We start from the raw sequence: 25,621 nt of genomic DNA, 5'->3' as shown, positions 1-25,621 counted from the left end.
GAAGGGGCTCAGCGAGTAATTTTGAAAGATTTAATTTGAGGTGTGCCCATCCAGGACTCAGAGGGAAGCCATCCTTCTTTGGGGCACCCTTCTTGCCCCAGACTTCACCCCCTTCCCCTTGATCACATCTTCTCCTGGTGAAAGTGAGGCAGGGCAGCTTTACAACAGCTTGGTGCACAGAAAAGCACATTCGATAAAAACTTTTTCACAAAGACAGTGGCCCTTTAAGAAACGCCACCACTGAGGAACAATATCTGTAAAATATATGCCTGTCACTCTTAGTTTCAAATGACAGTCTGATGTATTTGCCTGCTCCCTCTGGAGAGTACTCTCTGAGAGTATATGTACTCTCTGAACGCTCTGCTCAGCATTATTAACCTCCATTTACCTCACTTGCTTTCTTCCAAATGTCTCATTGTCACGGGGCAAATTGCATTTCATAATTTGTCATCTTACTAATGTTTGGTGACTTATGTGATCGCCAAACATCATGTCAAACTTTCTTCAAATAACTATTTTTCTGGCCATCACCTGAGCTTTTAAAATCCAGTCTTTGGAATGGCTTTTTATACCTAACCACACAGGGTGGGGATCTGGAATGTCTCACAATGAAGAACAGGAGAAAACCTGTTCTCTCCATAATTAATGACATGGTCATCTCAAACATCCATCCTTCAAAACTGCTCCTATGGTTTTGTTAGCAGGTTGTTAATTACAGAGAAAACAGGTGTTTTTCTTTATGTCATTGCATGTGTCTGGCCATTCGGACTCACTAAAACCACTTAGTTCCCCACAGATTTTGTGGGCTGTGGGTTGGGAGGAAGCCATACTTAAAGACTTCCGTGTGTTCATTACTAGTCTTTTTATTTCATTTCAACAAAGTGAAAAACAACTTGCATTTCAATTTTATTTCCAAAATGTGGTCAGTTAAGTAAACCCACTGGTGAGTCACACTCTGTAACTCCCAGCTATGTAAATTACATCACAGCGTGTGACAGGTTGGAATGTGTGTGCTGTGAAACCAGTGACGGACTGTCAGATGTCAAATTTTGCTGAATTTTTTTAATGATTTATCTTTGTTGCATGTGTTTAATTTAACCTCAACAATTTCCCAGATCTTTTTATTGTTGAGATTATAGGTTCTAACTAACCATTTTATACAGTGTGTTTAATATATATATCTACCAAAACAGCAGAAATCCTATTCCCCTTCCTCATTACTCCTATCAATCATAAACTCAAACTAGTTGTCTTATTAAAAGTAGCTCACTGACTTACATTCCTTTGGGTTTCAGAGCTGTTTTTAGCTGCAACTGTGACACTTCCAACCTTCCAGCCTTCCTCTTTATCTCTATTCATCGCCCAGATTGCAGGATCCCCAATATTGGAAAGTATACGTAGTTTTCCGACCATCTCTCCTACAAGCCGATACTTAAATGTCAAACAGAAATCCTTCAGAGTCAAATCACCGATGAGAAGCTTCAAGTGACCGACCTCGTTCTTAAGACCGACAAATGCTGGGACTGCCATGTAATGTCCAATACCTTGTGAGTGGAAAATAATATTGGTTAATGAGGGGAATCAATCTAGGGTAGTAAAAGTTTTCTAAAAATCCATCTATCCTTTATTGAAACCTAGTTGAAGGCTGAAGCTCATAACTCAGATTGCCATCAAGGCTGAAGGCAGCAGGGGAGGTCATAAGATAATTCAAGATAATTCACCTCACACACACGCACCACTCTATCATGTCTCTCACACACATACACACACACACACATTTGGGTGTTAAAAAATGGTGCATTTTTAAAGGATGGAAAGACAGAGGAGTTCCTTAATAGCATATGAGCTGGGAGAGGGGAGGGGTAGAAGGGAAGACAGGATAAAGCTCAAGACAGTGATTGTAAGAAAATAAATAAACCTGCATCACTTGCATAGCCCTGCAATGTTTTCTGAATCATAACAACGTAAAAAAAAATCCTCTTCATCTCCCTCCTGGATTTTTGCCAATTCTCTAAGTCTTAGCAATACCTCTAAGACATATCAACCAAGGTATCATTGTAAGTAGTAACTTATCTGCTTCTCTGGGATAAACAGTAATTAATGGAAGTATAATCTGATGATAAAATAACTGCCCCTTTATCTTAATTTCTAGATTTGTCAATGACCTAATGATTAAAAAACATAAATAACTGGCTACATGTTGAAAAGTGGTGTTTTTACTTAAAAATTAAATTTCTTTCCAATAAAATGTACCTTAAGTAAAAAAGAATAATTACCATTAGGCCGATCAGCAACTTTCCAGTCAAAGTCATCCTCTGTGTCCTGTATCCATTCACAAATTCCTTGATTAAAACTGCAGTCTATGGAAAAATCTAAAATGAAGCACAGATTTTCTTATTTAAGCAGTACGAGCTGACATATTTATTTAACTGAAAGTCCTTTACAATCGGATTTTTTCATAAAGGTTGTTGAAATGACTTCTTTTCACTTTCACATGTAAATTTCTCCCACTAGTTCAGGTTCCTGTGCCACACATTTTCATCCTTGAAATGCTGCACAGTCAACCTGCGGAGAGGTTCCTCCGATTATCACTGTGAAGAGATGCCTCTCAGCAGTACAGCTCAGGTAACCTTTCTAGTGCTTCTCTATATTATCGATTCTTCGATGGTCAGCACTCCTCTGAACTTTCCTGTTGCTTTTCTTCTGAGCTCCAAATACCTGATCCTATCGGCCCTCCCTCCTCCCCATATCTCCACTGTGTAGAAATGAATCTCCTTCTCTAACATATGTTCGTACCCAAGACCACCCTCAGTTTCTTTCCTCCTACAATCTTCGAGACTTTAAAATTCAAGGGGATGTAACTCAACTTTGGAATGAAAAGGAAAATTGTGCAGGGTGTATAATACAGGCCAATTTGCCACCATCCATTTTGTGCCCTCAACTCTTGTGCCACCTAATTGCTATTTCTCATCTTACCTAATCTTCTGTGTTAAATCTTAGTGGTGCTTTGCACTATGAACCTTGACCTTCTTTATTCTTTCATGAGGTGTGGACATTGTAGGCAAGACCAGCATTTGTTGCCCATCCCTAATTGCCCTCGAAATGAGGGCAGTTAAGAGTCAACCACATTGCAGTGAGTCTGGAGCTACATGTAGGCCTGATTGGGTAAGGATGACATATTTCCTTCCCTAAAGGGACATTAGTGAAACAGATGGATATAGTTGTCATGTCATCATTACTGAGACTACTTTATGTGTCAGATTTATTAATAGAATTTAAATTCCACCAGCTGCTGTGGTGGGATTTGAACCCATGTCCCCAGAGCATTACCCTGGGCCTCTGGATTGCTAGTCCAGTGACCGTTCATCTTAGAAATGAAAGTTGACTTTGAATTGTCTCCTGCTCCTTTTGGAAGACCACCACTGCCACCTTTCCCAGGTAACTTAGCAAAGGCTAAGATTTCATTGGCATAGGCACACTTCCTGTCACTCTCGAGAAAGACGTTTGTACCCCAGTCAGCTGGATCGACTACCAAATAAAGTCAATTCAGAGTAATTGTGTTCCCCTCATATTTGGAGGCACTTCTGGAAAAGTTGACCTTGTGAGAAATCGTAGAGTTGTGCATTTTAAACAAGTACCACTGTCATGGAAAAGTGTGACAAATCTCTTTTATGTGGGGAAGGGATTGAGCTCGAGAAGCTGTGCCTGATTTTTATCACACATTATGCAGCACTGATGAGCCATTGTGTTTCAATACAACACATGTAACTGAGTCAGTTGCTGGGTCAACCTCTTTTGTATGATTGCAAACATGTTTTTGGCACGAAAACAGTAGAGTAGATTTTTAACTTGGCAAATTGGTGTTAACAGGGTGGAAACAGCTTCAAAGTAGGGTTGGTCGACTTACCACACTATAACCTAGCAATATCACCTGCTGGCATTTTACAGGATCCTACTTTTGGGCAAATGAAGTGCCCATCTGTTTTCGACTCCTTTTAAAATGGAAATTGGAGTTCTAGGATGTACACAGCACTCTGACTGTCGTTTTAGGACAGAAATAGTTGGAGCACTTTTTGACGTTTCACTAGTGTTATAAAAAGAAGCTTCAGAAAGTCAAGTTTTAATTATTCTTCTCAGGCCCACAAAAATAATCTGGGCCGCTGCCATCCTGGGCTTACCCACCAGTGAATGCCACCCACCTGCCCCACTCCCCTTCCCCCTCCAGACTGACCTCGCTGCCAGCTTGGGGTGGCACCAGCCTGAATTCAATGAACTCTATTAGGAAGCTCACTGGGCACCAGCAGCTCGCTGGCACCATTTAAATAAAGCCCAGGGCTCTTACCCTGTGCACTGCATTGGTTGCCTGTCCACAATCTAAAACTGACCCCCGGTGGACAGAGCTTTCAATTTTAACAGGGAGGGTGGTATTGTGATGGAAAGGAATATGGAGCGCGCCCTGTAATGGGCTGCTGATCTGATATTGCCCATCTTGCACACTTGGCGCAGGTGAAAAGTTCCGGCAAGCATCCCTCTCGAACCAGTAAAACCTGTGGTGACAATGTGCCGACAGGAAGCTACAGTACTGAAGTCCTCCGCTTTCAGATCTTTAACAGCAGAATCAAGTTGCCACCTTACCTTTATTAAGTGGTTCTTGTGCAGCGATTTCTTTCTGGCCCAGAACCGAACTAAATACTATGGCTTTGTTCCGCCTGGGAACTGAAACAATTGGGAAATAAAAACATAAGCCTGTGAGAACTGGTGACATATTTTAAATCCAACGAGCCTTACCTTAAGTGAATTCTTACTTAATTAATAATAGGTATTATACACTTCTGTGTGATGGGACTTAGCTTCCTCTGACAATCGCCCACATGTTCAGCTTTACCAGAGGGCAATGCTGAGTCAATGTCAGGCCCTTTTCGCAGGCAGGTACAACCAAAGGAGAATGTTAGCACCTCTGAGTAGTGAATTAAATTGTATTTGTTGGTGTTGCAATTATGTTCCTGGACTTGTAATCCAGAGGCTTAGGCTAATAACTCAAAACACAAATTCAAATTTCCCCTTGACAGTTAAAGAATTTGAATTTAATTTTAAAAAACGTCTGGGTACCCCCAACTGATTCACTTGTGTCCTTCAGGGACCGCAAGCCTTCTACCTGATGTAAGGTTATTAAGACTGAGCTTTATTAAGATCCCTCCTCCGGTATAGCGAGATAGGAAAATGTAGAAACAGGCCAAGATAGATAAGGATCATGGAAAATTGGGGGAAATGAGGACCAGGAAGAAGGAGATACTCTTCCTCTTCACTGGGTCATCAATTTTGCACCTGCCCTTAGTGGCATGAACCTTAATGATACACAGCATGGTGATCGGATCAGCACAACAATGGTACAGTCAATAAATTTTCAGAGCTGAATGTAAAACCATTAATTTGAAGTAATTTTGTTGGACTGACCAGATCCTTCATTAATGTAAGAGTTAACTTCTGGGGCCACCAGAAGACTCATGCAGAATGAGAACAAGTGTTGAAGCCCTTTCAGTGAGTGAAAATGATGTATATTTCTTTTTTATTCATTCTAGGTGAGCATCACCAGTAAGGCTGGCACTTCTTGCCCATCCCTAGTTGACTTGAGAAGGGCATGGCCCTTTATTTGATGGACCCGATTGTCTTGTTGGGCCACTTCAGGGGGAAGTTGAGTCAACCACACTGAAATGGGATTGGGGTCACATAGTGTCCAGATCAGCATTAAGGACAGCAGATTTTCTTCCCGAAAGACACAATTGAATTGGTTAGGTTTTTAATGACAATCTGACAGGTTCAGGGTGACCTTTGCTGATGCCAGCTTTTTATTTCTGGATTAAAAAAAAACTGAATTCAAATCCCCAAACTACCATGGTGGGATTTTAACCATAAATTATTAGTCCAGGCCTCTGGATTGCTCACCTAGTAACATAACACTATTGCTCCCTGGACTTATTGCTGTATTATTTATCTTAATTAATGTTATAGTCCCCTACATGGTGCCACTGCCAACGACAGCCCTCATTTTGGCAGAAGTACTGTTGAGTGCTGGTCCTATTCCTTCCAGGGATGCTGAGGATGACCTGGACAGACTGCTCCCAGAGAAGATAGTTATATTGCTGGGGACAGGTATAAATGCTGCCACTGTCTGCGGTCCTTGCTGGCCTGTGGAGACCTACCTCAGAAGGTGCAGAAATAACAACCACAACTCTCATCACATTTATTCACACATAGTTGCCTGTCACTCATTCAAAACAAGCGCATGGTTGAAACGTAAGGCTTGCGAGAAAGAGATTTTAAAACCACTTAGTCTTGACTTTGTAACCTCATGTAGCTGCATGCTTAGACACAGTACTTGTCTTCCCTTGATTCATTGACATACCTTTTATTACAAGGCTGCCTCTCGGAATGTTCAATTAATGTAAATCTATTAAAACAGTTTTCCCTTTTTTTTCCCCGTGTGCTCACAAATTAATGCTGCACTTGTAGAAAATTGTTACTTGGTGACATGGCTGTAAATTTTCAATGAATATCTTTGAAACTAGAAACATTTCCCTAAAGAGAAATGAAGTAATGAAACGGGTTTATAAAATTATAGAAGTGAAAGGAATCCCTGAGTAACACATTGTTAAATGATTTCAGAAAATAACTAAGCTAGACTTTCTTTTGGGTGCTGGCTGCTTTTGATTTGTGTGGATGGTTTTTACTCCTGTCACAGTGAGTGGAAGAATTGTGACTGAGGAATTTTCACACTCGATCTTCCTCAGATTAAGGGGAATCATTGTCATCAGGGCCCAACGGCTTTGTTTCGCTCTTGGTGACCTGAGAAGGAAGCCACCATGGCTTCCCCTCCAGGTGAAGACAGCAGGAAGAGACCCACACAGGAACTTTTCTTTTACTTTCTTTGTGGGGCCAGGACAAGAAAGAGTGCACCACAAGGCTCCAAAAAGCAAACTTAGGCCTCCTCTGTGCCTGGAACACCCACCGTATTCCTAAACATAAGATTTTTCCAGAACCCTCTCCCTGCCACTGAGCTGAGTGTCTTCGATTGGTGCATCGGTCCTGGCTATTGGCCTCCTACTACTCGAATGACACTGTCACCCTTCAGCTAGCTGCCACTCCCTACCCAGCACTCTCTCGTGCTGCTGAAGTCTAGGGAGACAGGTGGTTTGCTGCTCATCTCAGACCCTGCCTGTCTGACTCTTGCTCTAGGTTAAAATTGGGCCTCACATCAAACTTTAAGGATAGGTTCGATAGGTAGTTGAAGGAAGGAGGCAGAAAGAGATTGGGAACAGGGATGGGATTTAGACTACAGTTTGGGTGGATCAGCACGGACTGGTTGAGCTGCAGCTTTGTAGTCTATGTAATCCTCAACCAGAGGCAGCTGAATCAGGAAGGAACCTATTGATATCACATAAAGGTAGAAATGACTCGGAGAGAAAAGGAAATAAAATTTGCAATTATATAATGCCTTTCATTAACTTAGGAAGCCCCAAAACGCTTTTGTACTTTTGAAGGGTAGTGACTGTTGCAATATAATTTTTAAAAATCATTTATTCAGGGGGTGTGGGCATTGCTGGCTAGGCCAGCATTTATTGCCCATCTCTAGTTGCCCTTGAGAAGGTGGTGGTGAGCTGCCTTCTTGAACCACTGCAGTCCATGTGGTGTAGGTGCACCCACAGTGCTGTTAGGGAGGGAGTTCCAGCATTTTGACCCAGCAACAGTGAAGGAACGGTGATATATTTCCAAGTCAGGATGGTGAGTGACTGGGAGGGGAACTCCCGGTAGTAGTGTTCCCATCTATCTGCTGCCCTTGTCCTTCTAGATGGTAGCAGTCGTGGATTTGGAAGGTGCTGTCTCAGGGACCTTGGTGAGTTCCTGAAGTGCATCTTGTAGGCGATATATATTGCTGCTATATGTGTCAGTGGTGGAGGGAGTGAATGTATGTTGATGAGGTGTCAATCAAGTGGGCTGCATTGTCTTGGATGGTGTCGAGCTTCTTGAGTGTTGTGGGAGCTGCACTCGTCCAGGCAAGTGGGGAGTATTCCATCACGCTCCTGACTTGTGCCTTGTAGGTGGAGGACAGGCTTTGGGGAGTCAGGAGGTGAGTTACTCACTTCAGGATTCCTCACCTCTAACTTGCTCTTGTAGCCACAGTATTTATATGGCTGGTCCAGTTCAGTTTCTGGTCAATGGTAACCCCCAGAATGTTGATAGTGGGGGATTCAGTGCTGGTGATGCCATTGAATGTCAAGGGATGATGGTTAGATTCTCACTTGTTGGAGATGGTGATTGCCTGGCACTTGTATGGTGCAAATGTTACTTGCCACTTGTCAGCTCAAGCCTGGATATTGTCCAGGTCTTGCTGCATTTGGTCATGGACTGCTTCAGTATCTGAGGAGTTGTGAATGGTGCTGAACATTGTGCAATCATTAGCGAACATCCCCACTTCTGACCTTATGATGGAAGGAAGGTCATTAATGAAGCAGCTGAAGATGGTTGGGCCTGGGACACTACCCTGAGGAACTCCTGCAGTGATGTCCTGGAACTGAGATGATGGACCTCAAACAACCACAACTGTTTTCCTTTGTGCTAGGTATGACTCCAACTAGTGGAGAGTTTTCCCCCGATTGCCATGGACTCCAGTTTTGCTAGGGACCCCAAGACATGGCAGCCAATTTGTACACAGCAAAATCCCACAAACAGCTTTAAAATAATGACCAGGGATAAATATTGGCTAGAACACTAGGGCGAATCTCCGTTCATTAAAATAGTTAGATTTTTTACATCCAGCCGAGAGGGAGGATCGGGATTTTGTTTCATGTTTTATCTGAAAGACATTTCATGTTATCAACTTCTATGTAATTCTACGCAGCTGAGTTATTGCCTTCAGCCAGCTTCGGGCAGGTGTGTGAAAGTAACTCAGTGACAGCACTTTCTCTAGATCTTCCCCTGGGTAGCTCCTTGGCCTCTATTCAATAAAGCTGAAATGATAAACATGGAGCATTGCAGGGAATACCTCCATACCATCAGTGTATCCCAATATGTTGTGCCATGATAACATGGCATTCTTACCTTCTTAAAGACTTACATTCCACATATACAGTTTAAGCAGTTTTCCCTTTGGATCTGTGGGTCAATAACTCACAAAGTCCCACAAAATTTCAATATTTAATTAACACAATAAAAACACTAACTAAGTGCTTCACACATTGATACCCGAGTCCATTGGGCTGAAATTGGGCTCAGTGGTGCCTGTTTTTGGGTCTGAGGCACATTAGAATTCCAAAATGGTATCCATCACATGTGTGCACATCTCTGGCTGACATCAGTGCCAGTATTTTGTGGATTCACACTACAGTTGATGGCTTCCCTTAACCTTGCTTAGCAACATGAATAGAGCACCAGGTCTATTTAAAAAGATTATCATCTACTTACAGATTAGATTTCATTGGCTGTTGCTACAATACTACAATGTCTTTGGTGCTTTCCATTTGTTTCAAATTTCAAAAGCGAGTGGTATTGCAGCTTCTGGAGGAGTTTTGGCAGGCTTCAAGCACAAACCAGTTTCTCCCAGACACAGTAATATTGGTAAACATCGCCCTTGGAATACAGCATGGCAGAGAGAATGAATAGAGGCCACGCAGAGCAAGACAAGCTGATGGTGGTGGGGAGAGGGCTCTTAGCAGAAGCCCATATCCATCCAGGGTGTTGTGGGAGCTACTCCCCTATCTCAGTGAATACAAATGCTGAAGGCCATCACTGACATCGGCCAACATTTTTACAGCCACAACTCTAACCTCAGAGCAGGATGAAGATTGCACTGCTGGTGGATGTGAAGTTGACCACGGCAATGAACTTTTATGCATTCTGCTCCTTCCAGCCTGGAGTGGGAGATAGTTACAACAATGTTCAGTTTTCAGTACGGTGCTGCATGAGGGAGGTCACTGAGGCTGTTTGTTCAAAGAGAGAGCAATTTTTATTCTTTCCTGCCAGAGAGAAGCAGGTAGAGCAAGCACAAGAGTCCGTAAGGATTGCAGGCTTCCCTATAGTACAGGATGCCATTTATTGCATGTTTTTGCTTTGTGTGCACCACATGTCAACTCTGCCATGTACTGGAATTGACATGGATTCCACTTCCTCAATTGCCAGCTGGTGCTTGATGAACAGGCAGCACATCATGCCACTGAATGCCTGGTATCCTGGCAGTATCATGAAGCATTCATTCTGTGGCATCCTGCTGTGCCAGTTGTATTTCAACCACTAAGTCAAACCATGGCACGGCTACTGGATGACAAGGGCTAGCTAGTAACAACATAGCTGCGACTCAGGTTCTCAACCCAAGCACACGTGTACAGCATGCATACAATAAGAGCCATGCTGCCTCAAGAAAAGAGAGAGAGCAGACCATTGGCATGCTGAAGTAATGATTCCGCTGCCTGGGCCCCTCTGGAGGGGACCTGCAACACACTACAGATCAGATCTCCTGTATGGCGATGACATCATTGCGTAAGGAGATTCATCGCGGGTCAGGATGGAAAAGGTCCAATTGCAAGGAACTGAGAGACGATGAAGTGGCGGGGGAGGGTGGGAAAATGATGAAAACCAACTTCTGTGTCCCAGTTTGAGGCTGCTGCAGTGGGGAAAGGAACGAGCATAGGCTTCTGACAGTGCTTCACTGAGGGAAATGTACTAAAGCATAAAATACCAGGCACCCAATACCCAGACATTGGCCAGCCTGGCTAAAAACTGGACTGTCCGGTATGAAACCAGAGGAATGGCCACACGATTGAAGATGCATTCACCAACTTTGAGCACTTGTATAAGACATAAAACTTACAGCACTGCATCCAGGTCCTTGGGGCTAAACTCCTAGTATTGACCTCCACAGCTCTTTGTTCACACTACCTTCTCATCATAGGTCTGGATGGCCTGCTGTCCCTGCAGATATGGGACATCTTTCTTCCTTTCCACCTCCTCCACCAAGACCTCCAGTTCAACATTGAAAAACCTTGATGCCCATGCTCTCCCACATGGTCGGCCATTGGTTGTTGCATAACGCACTACAGTACTCCTACCGGTCTCAACACCTCCAGCAGCCATAATGCACCCTCCCTTGAAAAGGCGCAGGCTAGCATAGGGTAGAGCAGGTTAGCTTTAAGTAGCAGGTAATGATCCCTGCTGAGCCATGCAGCCAATGAACAGCATAGTTAGTACTTGCTGCACACAGCAATCATTAAAATGATCAGACAGCATGACATTTGAATCCTGCCTGCATTACACTGAATGGACACAGCTAATCGCAAAGTGTAACCCCTGTCCCAGTTTGCAAGGTTATCCAATTTAGACCCCTATCATTTTCCAAGGTTACTTGAAAGTGGGGGAAGAAGCTCTTTCCAGATCATTTGGGGTTAAAATGAACATTCCACATCTACCAGTTGTACCTCAAAATTGCCTTGTAAATATTGTGCAAAAGTGTACTAATGTATTCATAGTAACAGGGAAGAAATGTGGAAAACCAATGGCTTGTGCCTAATTTCCTCAGATTTTTGCTTTTGCCCGGCTCCTTTTACTTGTTTATGGCAAACGACAAAATTAAAGTGTGTAACTGGCCTTATGACATATCTGTTTAGATTTTGCACCAACTGTTCTCAGAGACTATTATAAGGCCTGGTCTCTTAATGCACACTAAACTGTTTAATGTGAGGTCTGCTTGGAGGACTATTACCTCTGGGTAATCTCCTGCAGAGCATTCAACTCCTTAGCAACACACTTGATTAATGATGGAATTCCTAGGCCTGTCGCCTCCTGTTTTGGGAGAATCGAATCTTTAGCCTATTGTTGAAAATAACTATGATAAAGATCTAACCCGAGGCAGTCATTTATTGTGTTACTGTTTCTTTACTTCAAACATGTTGTCAGTAATGATCCTTTGAAACAAGTTCCCTGTCATATGATTCTGTGTTTAATCCTTAGTTTGAATATCTCCTCTAGCTGCAAACCAGCTGCCAGCATAGCTGTTATTCTTATGTTAAAGGGGAATTCTAGGCCCTAACATAACTTTATTTAATAAAGAGAACTTTCCAATGTTTAATTTGTGACAATAATTAATTTTTATGAGCTCTTTGGTGACCTATGTTTCAAACTAGACATTTTTCATCGAGCTGGTGACATCCATTAAGTACTTGGAAGAGAGTGTTAAGGATTTTGATCCTTAGCAGATGGTGTTTTCAGGGTGCTGTCTAAATGAAATGAACACCCATAAAACCTTGGTATGTTAAATTAGTACACTTTGCAGAATGGTAATTAATATACAGAAAATTACTGTTTAAAGGAAAAAATTTGCTTAGTAATTTTCATGACTTCAGGACATCCCCAAATACTTTACAGCCAATGAAGTAATTTTGAAATGTTGTCACTTATGTACTTTAGGGAAACACGGCAATTAACTTGTGCGCAGCAAGTCCCACAAACAGCAATTGTATCATGGACCAGATAATCTCTTTTAATGATGCCAGTTGAGAGAGAAATATTGGTTAGGATACTGGGGAGAATTCCCCTTGCTCTTATTCAAAGCATATTTTATCTTCTGTAACCTGAGTGTTTCAGTAGTATTTTTAATTTTATTTTAAAGTGTGATAGCATTGACCCCACAACCCAATTGGTTCACTTCAGGCACTGGGAAACTTGTAGTGATGTTACCACATGAGCTGCTTAGGTTGATAGTCCTTGTACCTCTTGAGTAGTAGATACTGCTTTCAGCCCCACAGCAAGACTGAGTACATAACCCAACTGAAGCAGCCAATTCCATGGAGTGCTGCATTGTTGTCCTTCAGATAAGATGGTAAACCAGAGTTATATCTGCCTCTTCAGGTGTAGATCTAATGGCACTTTCTGAAGAAGAGCCACACAAACCAAATTGCCCGATCTAATTGCTGTTTGTAGAATCATACTGTGCGCAAAATACTGCTATGTTTGTCTACAGTGATGGCACCTTCTATAATTTAATGTATGGGGAGTGTTGAGAGACTTGTTAAAGTGAATGCACCTTCTTAGCCCCGCAGGTGATGAAGATAGTAGGCATGGGAAACTGTGTCTGGAACGCTCTGTCATTCAAAATGAAGACTCTGTGATGTAGGGGAAGTATATCGATTTATTTTAAAAACTCTTAAGAAATTGGTTTTATTTGACAGTTTGCTCTTGGTGGGATTAACAATTCAGCTCCAAAGCTAAGAAACCCAGATACCTTCAATCAGGAGCATTTTTAGCCATCTTTGCACCATTTCCTTGACGAGAGGGGGTACTCTGTCAATCTTTGTGCTGGAGAATTCCCCACAGAAGCCCAGCCTCAGAATTTCTGTTCATTCGTTTGAAGGGATCAAAAATCTTACAAAGTCCACTGGCTACAATGCTCAGATATAAATACATATTGGATAGATACATATCCAAAGTACATATTTGTTATACAAGGCCCTGCATTGAGATTGTGAAGTTGTAAAATCGATTTTGTTTTACAACAAAGCACACCAGGTACTGGAGAATGAAACACTTAGGGTAGAGTTTTGAGGTGGTTGGTGGGTGGGCCCGGGAGCGTTCAGGAAACGGCCCACCGCCCGCGATCGGCCCTCAACTGCAATTTCATACTGGCCGGCCAATTAATGGCCATCCGGCGCAAAAGGCGTGCTGAAAGGCTCAGCGCTGCCGGGGTGGGGAAGGAAGAGAGCGAGTGCTGAAGTCTGCGCAGGCGTGGGGGAACACGCAATGAAAGTTCCCTGAAGGCAGAGAGTGTCCACAATGTCCACCTCGTCCTGCCCTCGGATGAGGTTTCCTCTAAAATCCAAAGGCTGCCTGGCCGAATCTCCTGCCCGCCAACCGTAATGTTGGACAGGCAGCGAAAAATCCCAGTTAATTAATACACGAATGGCCCTAATAGGCCTCTTAATTGTTGGCGGGCGCGCTGCTGACTCTCGCATGCGCCCCCCGACCGAAATGTCACATGAGTGCACAATGACACCGGGATGCTCGCCCGACTTCATTGTGTGCTATTTTACACACAGGCGTGTTGGGCGTGTATCCACATACCAAGCAAAAAAATCATGCCTTTAGCATCCATTGTCAGTGTTAAACACTCCTGAGGAAGAGCAGATCCAAAAGGAAGTTGTCTCTACTCTACCTCAACAATATGCCTTGACCCCAGCCTCAGATGAACATCCCCACCTACCACCCTTCCCTGCCTCTCACTATATCAATGACAGTTTTGCAAACTCCTGCACAAGCTACATTTGTACCTTCTAGGCAATTTAAAGGAAAAATTTCCACATCTGTTAAAAGAAAGGCAGTGGTTGGGAAGGTGCAATTTATCAATACATGAGGGCCCATTTTTACTCAAGGCAGGCAGGGCAGACAGGTGGCAGACTGTGTAATGTTGTCAGGTAAAACATGGCCATTTTAATTCCCCTGGGCTGCACACGTGACCAGTCCAATTTTTCCCACCTTCCCCAACTCCATTCAAAGTGGAGACACAACTCTTTAAATGACGTTGAGTTGCATACTTTCATGATACATTAAACAACTGTGGAAGTTTTGCTGGTTGCAGATGAGTTGGTGGCTGCCTTTCACTTTCCTGATGCATCCCTGAAGGTCCTAGTGAAAGCCTAACCAGCACTTATAGGAATATCCCCAAGAAGGACTGGACAGAGACGACTGAGAGAATCAATCCTAGCAGCAACACCCTTAGGATCTGTTGAAAGAAGTTCAGTGACCTCACGGGGGTAAGTAGGGGTGAATACAGCTCTTCACTTCTCACTGCCCTCCACATCACTTTCAATTATGATCTACACTCCATCATATCCTTCAACATATGAACAAGAGGACACATCTCTTCCTCATTCCTAATGGCTCTCTTCTTCCTTCTTTTCACACTGCACACTAACAGCGTCTAACTCTAACTCTTCAAGCATCCTAACACTTACACAATGACTCGCCACCCCTTACACACTCAACATCTCCCCATCATCATTCCACCTTGCTTCTTCTACACCTCTCAACACAATAAGTACAAGTCATGCATTACACCACTCACATTCCCAACACACATTTCTCAATGCACTTCCATGGGGCACAATGCCAGGGAGGGGAACAGCATGGTTGAAGGAGTTGCTGACAGTAGAATAGACCTCAGACAAAGACAGTGCCTTTGAGGCTGCAGTGCTAGGCACTCTATCCGCCCCCCAGGCACCAGCTGAGACTGTGGCACTCCACATCGGATAGATAGTGAACAAGAGAAGACAGCAAGTGGAGGAATTCCCTGCACCAGCAGGCTGCCGCAGAGGCAGTAGACCTCATCTACTCCCAGTGCTGCTGAGGACAACAGAGATCTAGCCATGAGAAGAAAACTGTTAGCCTGGCACAAACAGCTATATATAATGAGATATTGGATGGCCTGTCAAGGAGACTCACTGCTATGGCTGAAAGTGTGAAGGAGTCATCATCCTGCCTCTGTCACCACTCTGTAGTCTAGACTGGAGAGTGTGTATCCTCCAGACACTGCAGCATGGGCCTCACATTAGGAATCCATGCTAGAATAATTTGCAATTTCGGTGCATCCTCAAATAGCTACTATGCAGACTCTGAGCTCCATAGTGGAGAGAGACTTAGATCATATGGATAGGTGCTTTGGATGGGGTTTTCTGCAAACTATCCCAAAGATCAATTGAAATGGTGAGCCCCAACCCCCGAGGACACTGTGAGTAGTATGTACTGGATTCTCTCAGAATGTCAGCACATTTGCATATTTGCCTGGACTCCCTTCTCAATGAGTACCTGTGTGGGGCAAGCAAGTCAGCTGGGCCAGACTGCTCTGGGAGCAGCCCAATTGCTGCAGTCTGCAGCTGTGTCTGCACAGGCTCAAACTCCAAACATCACTAGCCATGAGCATCTCAAGCAACAGTGGCCTTCCACTGGCTGAGGCCACTTGAGGAATACCTCCTAGGAGCAGCAGAGATGGAAACCTTCCTGAAAGAAAAGCACTATGGGTTGATCGCTTGGATGAGGAATGAATGGAGGACGTTTATGTTTGGTATTAAATGGATTGCCTTTATGAGTTTTGGGACATTGGTTGGTGGAGTGGTTTACTAGTAGCTTCTGAGTATGCATGGCCAGAATGAAATTGATATAGAAGGTGTCTGAATGGTTCAACTGTTCTTCAGGGCTGGCTGAAGAACGTCACAAGGACTGTATTAGAGAGGAGCTTTGTCTGCATCCTCAGGGTCATGGTGTGAGAAACTCAGGCACTGATCCCTGACATCTTTTACTGCGAGGCATTAATGTGGCCCTCCTGCCTCTCTCAGATGTTGAAGAACTAAGTACTGGCAGTATGTTCCATTCAGAAATGATTATACATCATACCAATTATTGAGTTCAGGAAAGCAATTACATGTATTTCTGTTCCTTAAAAAAAGTCACCCCCAAATTTACCTACTGGATAGTGTAATCCTTATTTAAAAAATGTGTAAGCCATTGTCTAATCATTACATTTACTGCAATCCTTAATGCACTTGCATTTGCCCTGTTAGCTTTTTTATATTCATTCATGGGATGTGACTGGTGCTGGCAAGTCCAGCTTTTATTGTGCATTCCTAATTGCCCTTGAGAAGGTGGTGGTGAGTCACTTGACCCTGTTACCCCCGGGTGGAGAAAATGGCAAGTTGCTTATTTGGCTCATATCCAAGTAACTGAGTTAGCCCAGCTGAAGAAGCTCATGAATTCTAATAATGGTAAATACTTTCAACAGTCCTGAACCCAATATGGATGACAATCATGTGATCCAAACGCAAGCACACAAGTCTCTGGCCTTGCTCAGAACTGAAATGTTCGGCCCAATAGTTATAGGGAGGCAGGGAGAGTTCGGGAGATGCCATAATGGCCAAATTACCCAGTAGGGTCAGCGATGTGGAGGCCCAGCCAAACTTAATAGCAGGGTCACATTATCACTTTTGGATCAGTTTTCTGCTTGGCAGTCAACCAAATGGACATCCTGGCCAGTGAGCAAAAGGGAACACCAGTGGGGAAAAGAGGACATCAGGGTGGAGGTGGAGTGGGAGTTATGCTTTCAGGAGTGGGTAGAGAGAAGCCACAATCAGCAGAATGGAGGCTGAGGGTTTTCTTGTATGTCTGGAGGCAGCACTCATGCTCCCCCTGGCCCACAAGGATTCGATAAAAAAGTTACCTTGTGCAGCCGGCAGCTCCGGCCATCCCTGCACTGCCCAGCTTTCCCTATTGCATAGTGAGAGACCAAACCACTCTCCTTGGCGGGACATCTGGAAGTGTCTTGCTGCTGTAAAAATGGCAATGGGCATGTGCACAGATGTTTAGAGTAGCTTTTCCAGAAATTGACAGTTGAAGCCCCATCCCGACAGTGTCTTGCCCATTGTCGTGGGGTTAATAATGGGGCTGTTCACTTTGTTCTTTCCACGGGTGGTGCACAGCTTCTTGAATGTTTCCAGCATTTCAAATTTCCAGCATGCGCAGTATTTCAAATTAGACATTAAACGGAGGCCTTGTCCACCCTCTGAGGTGGACATGAAAGACCCCATGGCCCTATTTTCGAAGACGAGCAGGGGTGTTCTTCACGGTGTCCTGGCTAACACTTATCCCTCAACGAGCAGCTAAAACAAATTGCCTGGTCATATATCTCACAAAGGTTTGTGGGATCTTGTGTGTGTGAAAATTGGCCGCAGGGTTTACAGCTCAAAGGTATGTAAAGCGCTTGGGAACATCTTGAGGTTGTGGAAGGCACTGGATGGAATCGTCCATGTGTGCTGGCGTCGGGCGTGCTCGGTGACGTGAGTGGACAATCAGGCAATAAGGCCAAAAATAGGTTTCGCATCGTCGTGAAACCAGTTTGCGAACATCTGCTCAGCCTGTCGATGGTGGGCTGTGTTCCCCGCCATCAGATGTCGGGGACCTCATTGTAATACGTCTGCATATCATTATAAGGCCAGCCCGCTGGATTCATCCCCCCACCCCCCCCGCTGGAGCATCCATCCACGTCGGCATCATTGCACACCGGTGCAGAACACGTCTTGACAAGTGTGATCGGGACTTACCACCAGGGCCTTGCTCACATCACGGACATCCAAGGAGCGGAAGATGCTGGAGTTTGACAGCAAGGGCACACTGGAGGAACGTCCATGCATTCTGTGTGGATTCCCATGGACATGGCTCTGCTGAGAAGTAGCCCACGAAAGTTGGAAAGTCACCATTGAGGGTCTGCTCACAACGGATGATGGTCAAGAGGGTGGATAGGAAAGTCCAGCTGTGTTTGGGAGAGGCAGATATACTGGGGGTGTGGGAGAGGAAGGTCTAGGATCGACTGGGAGAGGAAGAGGTGTCGGGAGGGTGGTCAGGTTGGGGGTGGGGGGAATGAAGGTGTTGGGGGTGAACTTGGGAGGGGGGTAATGAAGGTGTCCGGGGGAGGTTGGAAGGGGGTATGGAGTACTGGGGGAGGAAGGGGTAACAGGGGAGAAGATGGCAACGGGGGAGGTTGATGTAGGGGTGGGGTGGATAGTGAAAGGGAAGGGAGTTTGTGGGGAGGAAGTGTGGAGAGGGAAAGGAGTAAGACTGGAGAAAGAAGTAAGGTTGGAGGAAGGAGTCAGCAAGGGGGAAGGACAAAGAGGGAGTGGAGTCCGGGGTGGGGGCAGGACCAAGGTGGGGGGAGTCCAGGGTGAGGGGGAGGATGGGGGTTCCAAGGGGAGTTCGGGGTCCAGAGGGAGGGGATGTCCAGGTGAATGTGCAAGGAAGGGCTCTGATGAGTCCATGACTGCTTCCTGGGGAGCGAACTGAGGGTGGGTGTGGAATGAGGGGATGGTGAGAATGGCCGAGGGCAGAGTGAGGCGGGAGGGTGGGAGGGAGGGTGAGGGTTTGGCAGCAGCGGTAGAGGGGACGGCGAGAGTGGTTGGTGGAAACTCGGGGGCAGACACGGACCCTGGGGGTGGGAAGGAGGAGGTTGGGGAGGTGAATGTGGATGAGGGTGGGATTTTCAGGAAGGAAGGGAATATGAACGTTCGCCTGGACATCCCTGAAGGAAAAGGGTGGTGGCTGGTAGGTCACGGAGGGAGGTGGAAGGTGAGGCCAGGGGGGGTCAATAGTGATGGGGGAAAGGAAATGGGTGACTGGGGGAGGGGAAAAGATGGGGGAGCTTCCGACAAAGCGAATCCAGACCATGCGGCCTAAAGCAAAAGTGAAACAACAGTCGTGGTGGGCGAGATCAGGTGCTGTATGGGAGTGTGGTCAGTGGGAGGACGGAGATGCAGCTCAGATGGACAACTGAAAGTGAACCCCAGCAGGCAGCATTGAAAATGCTCAGGACAGTGAGGTGAGTGTGATACGTGAAGGATCCGTGTGTGTGGGAGAGGCTTACACGAGACTCTGAAAGGCCCTGCCACACACACACTTCTCCCTCCAGAGTCACTCATTGGCCAGCTGCTCTCTCTGCAGTGACAGAGGACGAGGTTGAGGGGATCACAGGCAAAGGGGACTCGGAGGGAGAGGACAGACTCTGAGATTCCTGAGTGGATGACCGAGGGGTGTCCAGCTGCTGTTCCTCCTCCCCTCAGGTGCCAGGAGGCCCTGGCCTGACTCGTTGAGGGGAAGGGGCACCTGGAGGGACGCCAAGGTGCCCCATTTCCCTCTCATGCTGCCACTGCAGGAACTCACCCATGGATCCCGTGATGGAGTTCGAGTCTGCACACATCTCCATGTCCTGCCGGACCAGGGTCTCCATGGCGTCCACCATCCTCCCCATGGAGACCTCCATTCACACATGTGGGCACCACTTCATCAGAGAGCAGGCAGACGCACTCCTCCGACTTGCATGACATTCTGTGAGGGCTTCCAATGTGTGATATTCCCCCACCTTCTGCTGACTCTCCAGGATGAGCTGAAAGGCCAAATCCAGAGGATCGTCATCTGACTCGGACCTCACAGATGCCTCTTTCCCAGCAGCCCACCGAGTGTCGGGGAGCTAGGCTGAACCTGCCTCCTTCTGCTGCGGACAAGTGTCCACGCGGTGACCACCAGATTCACCAGATTGTGAACCGGAACCTGCTCTGGGTCTAGGTCCTACCAAGGTGTGTGTCTCTGCGCTGGTGGAGGGTGTGGGTAAGCACTGTGATGGGTACTCCAGGCTGCTTATTTCCAGCTCTTCAATGGAGGAGGTGTCCTTTTAGCTGGAGGTGAGGACCTGGATGGAGTTTAGAGATTGGATGGTTGAGGATGTCATTTGCTTGGCAGAGCTCCCCATGAACCAAAGTAGAGATAATTAGTGCATGGCACAGAGTCAAAAGCAGGAGAGAGAGAGCACTCACAGCTGCATTGAGAGAGGTATGATGTGGTGTAGGATCCTCGTGAGTGTGTTCACTGCTGACCTGTCTGTCACCGCAGGCACAGTCCATATTCTCACCAGTCAGAGCGTTGGCACACTCCTCAAAGTGAGCAAGGGGCCTAATGTGGGCCACTCCACCCCTGGTCTGGGACCTCTGGGTGTTGTGAGCAGGCTTCACCTGCATGAAAACAGGTGGTGAGAGTGAGCAGGACACATGGCACTGTGTGGAATGTTTGTGTGGTGAGCGGAGCCATGGACAGGATGAGGACACGGGTTTGAGTGGGTATGAACCTGATGGAGATGTGAGGGTGTGTGTGAGAGTTAGTGGTGTTGTCCCTTGAGGTGTGAGATCCCTGTGGATGTGGGATGGGTTTGTGAGTGTGGGAGTTGAGAGCGATGAGAAGAGTGACTTACCCTGAGGAATGGTTGAGACGATTCATCCTGTAGTGGCACTGGGTGGCTGTCCTCTTTTGCAGGGCATTAGTGCTAACCACAGCTGCCCCCGCCTGCCATGCTGGATTGGTGATGCCGCTGCCCATCCTGCAGGGTGGGGGTAGAGGACATCACGGGAGGGCCTCCATGACGTTCAAAAGGTGCTTGAGGGAAGCGTCACTGAAGCGGGGGGCTGCAGTGTTTTTGTTTGTCGGGGCCATCCTGTCTTCTGTGCAGCAGTCGTGGGCTGGAAGCACTGAGAGGTGTGTGTGCAGCTGCACTGTAAATGTGGCGCCCGCTGTGATGATGTGGCGAGGTGGTGGTGTGGTGGGTGAATAAGAGCCTGCCCACCACTGAAACAGTGTGTTTCCCGGGAATATATAATTAATGCGGCAGGTTTAGGAGGACACGGCGTGAGAAGTCGCCATTGCAGCCGGCGGGTAAAATGCCGTTTTACCTGCCCCCCACCGCACTTAGTGCAAATCTGGGACGGTTCTGACCACTATATAAATGCAAATCTTTCTCTCTAACATTTGGTTAGGTACAGATAGAAGTTCAGTGTATTTTTTTTCTTTGAGCAAAGTGAAAGAAAAATACAACACCAAACTTTTTCTTTAACCTTACATTTAGGAAAAAACACAATCCACTCTCTTTGCCATGTATTTCACTTTTGCTTTGTATCAATAATCAGAGCAGTTAACTTTCAGGAGATTGTACACTGGGGTTGTATGTCATGAAGCTTGACAGGCATAGTGAAATGAAAATAGGGCTAGGCTTGTAGGAATGGCCTTATCAGAATATTTATGAAATATGTGATTAGCCTTTTAATGGCGGGTTTGGGAACATTGAGGGGGGGTCAAAAAAATCAGGTATCACCTTGTTCCACTCAGGATTTGGGCATTAAGATGAAAATCAGTGTAGTGAGCGGCTTGAGGTGACATATGTATACGTTTTAAGTATATGTATGGCCGGAATCTTCGGATCGTCGAGCGGGGCTGGGCCCTGCTCACCGACAAGTGAAATGATGCGCGGTGACATCGGGTGTGCGTCCTGATGTCACCGTGCGTCATTCCAATTTTCAGTTCGGCAGGCGCACACCAGAGTCAGCTACACACCTGCCGAACTGTCAAAGGCCAATTAAGGCCATTTAAAAACTAATTAAGAGAATTAACGGAGCTGCCCATCCAACTTTAAGGTTGGCGGGGGGCAGGCGAAGAGCCCAGGCGGCCTTCGCATTTTTCATGGAACCTCATCCACGGGCGGGATGAGGTTTCATGAAGGATTTATAAATCAAATTTTTTAATTAAAATTCATTGACATGTCCCATCTCATGTGACACTGTCACATGAGGGGACATGTCTGAATTTTTTCTTTCATTATTTAAATTTTGCACAATGAAGTTAAACTCCCTGAGGCAGCTCTGTGCCTCAGGGAGATTTCTGCGGTCTTTCGCAATCATGCGCCGAAAATGGCGGCGCAGCCAATCGCGGGCGGCAATCGGCTGAACGTGTGACTGCACCCACTCCTGCTCAGCATCCCCCCAACGGGGAGAAAATTCTCCCCCATATGTGCATTACAGAATATGGGTTGTTTGCAACAGTAAAAAAAGGACTGTTGCTTATAAGGAAGGAGACTGTATTAGCTGAGGTTTGTGATCATATCCTGCATATTCCCTGTGGCTTGAACAAGGGGCTACCTCTCAACAGACTCATTGTAAAAAAATCAAAATTAGATTCTGTGGAGTTGGGTCACACCAGGTGGTATTAGTAATGAATACTTTAATGTGTTCATGAGTAACTCTTTTGTGCATTATGGAATTATTTAACACATTGGTTTATTAAATATTGTGTGATAATAATTGGGACATGATTTTAATTATATTTACTCCTTTTTACCCTCATGTTAATTTTATACTTTTTGACATTCTTATGCTAAACAGAAAGAAATGCACCAATATATTGAAGCTGTTATGAGCATAATGACAATCCCTGAAATTCAATAAGAACACAATCACCCATGAAAAAATGTAACTGAAAGTGTGTTTCACAGGAGCAAATAAAAAAAATCAATAATTCTTCAGTCATTGGGCACAATTTGTGACTTCCATCAGTTCTCTCATACTGCTGTATTCTGTTCAGTGCAGGAAGAACTTAATAACTCAAGTTCGAGATTGGAGAAGCGATTTAAATTTTGGCAAATGGTGTGATCCAGAGGTAGCCTCACACCAAAATAAAACAGGAAACATTGAAAATGCACAAGCTGCTGAGAAGAGAGAGAGTGCATTCACAACTTGGGTAGAGAAGTTTCATCAGAACTCACCAAAGGTTTCTCTCTCAAATTACCCTTTGCAGGCACTGATGGGCTTGCTGTGTATTTCCAGCATTTTCTGTTTTTATTCAGATTTACAGCATTTGTAATGTTGCCCTGTTTAACCGACACTGCTTGGTGTGGATCATGACTTAGTGCGATCATGTAAACTGGATGATAGTAAGTCGGCAGCCAGTTTTACACCTCACAATTTTTGTATTCATTGACTTCAAAGTTAAGCTCGATCCCCTTGCATTTCAGACTGGCTGCAGGATAACGATAATTGGCAAAAGGTCACCCCTTCGAGAAATCCCAAGCAGTCTGCGGTACCTCTTTCATGTTTTCAATGTTGATGAACAGCCAAAAGCTTTAATTCACATAAGAATTAATACCAGAGTACAAAGATCTTGGGAGGGAGTTGAGTTCATGATTGACGTAGGCCTGTATAAACTGTGGAAGGGTTTTTTTTTGATGGGCTGAATGACCTTTATTCCTGCCAGCATTTCTCATCTCCCAAAATCAAAAACCTTGCTGGCATTCCAATACCAGTAAGCAGAACTCTGTGGGCGTATTTATCTCTCTGTGCATGGTCCTTGTTTTGGTTGAATACAGAGTGATGCATAGTTAGCATTATAGTATTGCCACCTCACTCTGTTCTAAAGCAGTATCAAGCATGCAGATTAGCAGTAGCAAAACTTGAAGCTAAAAAACACTCTTGTTAAAAGCTTTCACTGAGCTCTAGGAGCTGCAAACAATTCCACAATAGTAAAAAATAACAAGTAAATATTATCAGCAGGTTGCATATGGTATCAAGAACAAAAATAGATGCCTGGGAATGTTCATTTTGCATTTGCATGACATTCATAAAAATCAAGCTTTACTTTTATGGTTTGGAATTATTGAGCCTCCTCAAGTGTGTTATAATTATCTTGTCCATTTGTTATTGTCTTGATTAACAATTTAAATTTTCTACAAATTTAAACCTGTAAAGCTGTAATGTGTGAAAGCATGATCATTTGTACAATCTTGCTCAACTATTACAGAGTGGAATATGACAAGTGTAATATAACTCTTTTATCAAATGCCGTCTCTGAAGAACTATAATCTCCAATCTTCCATGGAACTAAATGTTCCCATAGTTCTTAAGCAATGACAACAACGGATGTTTAATATTTGTCTTTACAGCCTATGCTGTGAACTGGAACATTTTGGTTGCCATGTTGAAGAGACTTGACTTACCAAATACATCTCCCCTGGGATTCGGCTCCTCTGAGTCAATGTAGTTCTCAACCTCATCTTCAGTGCCCTCATAACCCACGTCAAGTTCTTTCTCATCATGGCTCCCGACGTAAATACCATCCACATAGTCAAATGGCTGGAGACCTCCCTGGGGAGGAGGGGTGGCTACAGGCTGAGGGATGGCATTCTTTATCACTTCACTCTTTCTTCCACCATTTCTATTTGCCAGTATTTTCTTTATGGCTTCCCTGCTTCCTCCCAGAATCACAGGTCTTTCTTCGTAAGGGATTTCAGGAACAGCTAAGAGAGAAAGAAACCACATTATTTAATATTTATGTACAGCATCCTCATCCCTATCACATTCTGTACACATTGAGTTCTTTCTATGGAAGCTGTTGACAAAGGTCCAATTTGGTTTCCATGAATTCCTACTGCATCTAATTTTTCTTTTTATAATCATTTCTCCTTCCTCTCATTCCCTCTCAGATCCCATGGTATTTCCCAGCTTAGAAGTTGGGTAGATGAGGGTTGTCAACCCTCCAGGAATTAATCTTCAGGACACTGCTGTGAGAAACCTTGGAGAATAATCATGGGGCTATTAATAAAATTGTGCTTTTTTCCCCCTTTCATTTGACCACTTTCAGTTACTAGCTATGAAAATATTGGCACAGGAGACAATGCTGTTTCATGAGCAGTCAAGGTGAATCCAACTGGTTAACGAAGACTCTGTTCCCTTTCCAATTGGCTTGGTAAGGTTAGAAAATGGACCAGTGGTGGAAGTGTGAGAATGGGCTAGTTTGAGGTGAAAGGTCACGTGATTAATAACTCTAGGAATACACCCAACCAGAGTTGACAACCTGATGGGTAGAATGGTTGCTTCTCGGCTCTGTCTGTGCAGCTCTGTAATTCACACATGCAGCCTTTTTGCTTGCTACAGGGATGGACAGTCCAGATGTAGCAGCGATCTGAAAGAAGGCAATACTCGTACATTGTCTCAGATCAGAAGGCCAGTGAATATTCAAGCAGCTCACAGAATACACAGAGATAAAAACAAAAAACCACTGCAGATGCTGGAAATCCAAAACAAAAACAGAATTACCTGGAAAAACTCAGCAGGTCTGGCAGCATCGGTGGAGAAGAAAAGAGTTGACGTTTCGAGTCCTCATGACCCTTCAGCAGAACTGAGTATAGTTAGGAGAGGGGTGAAATATAAGCTTATATTTCACCCCTCTCCTAACT

The 25,621-nt window shown here is 44.9% G+C and overlaps 1 protein-coding gene across 2 annotated transcripts in view; it reads right to left on the bottom strand.

The window, feature by feature from the left end:
• The window catches only part of egfl6 (EGF-like-domain, multiple 6), a 70,826-nt gene that overhangs the window by 4,700 nt on the left and 40,505 nt on the right, over nucleotides 1-25,621 (bottom strand). For both annotated transcript variants that reach the window (XM_078559351.1, XM_078559352.1), the window contains 4 exons: nucleotides 24,383-24,682; nucleotides 4,636-4,716; nucleotides 2,277-2,372; nucleotides 1,279-1,544 (listed from right to left, as the gene is read on the bottom strand). In XM_078559351.1, the coding sequence (XP_078415477.1) occupies nucleotides 1,279-1,544; nucleotides 2,277-2,372; nucleotides 4,636-4,716; nucleotides 24,383-24,682 (743 nt within the window). The remainder of the gene's footprint in view (nucleotides 1-1,278; nucleotides 1,545-2,276; nucleotides 2,373-4,635; nucleotides 4,717-24,382; nucleotides 24,683-25,621) is intronic.

This window comes from Cetorhinus maximus, chromosome 16 (genome assembly GCF_964194155.1).
Source record: "Cetorhinus maximus chromosome 16, sCetMax3.hap1.1, whole genome shotgun sequence".
Lineage (NCBI taxonomy): Eukaryota > Metazoa > Chordata > Chondrichthyes > Lamniformes > Cetorhinidae > Cetorhinus > Cetorhinus maximus.
Note: the sequence above shows the minus strand (reverse complement) of the source record. Positions and strands in the feature narration are given on the sequence as shown.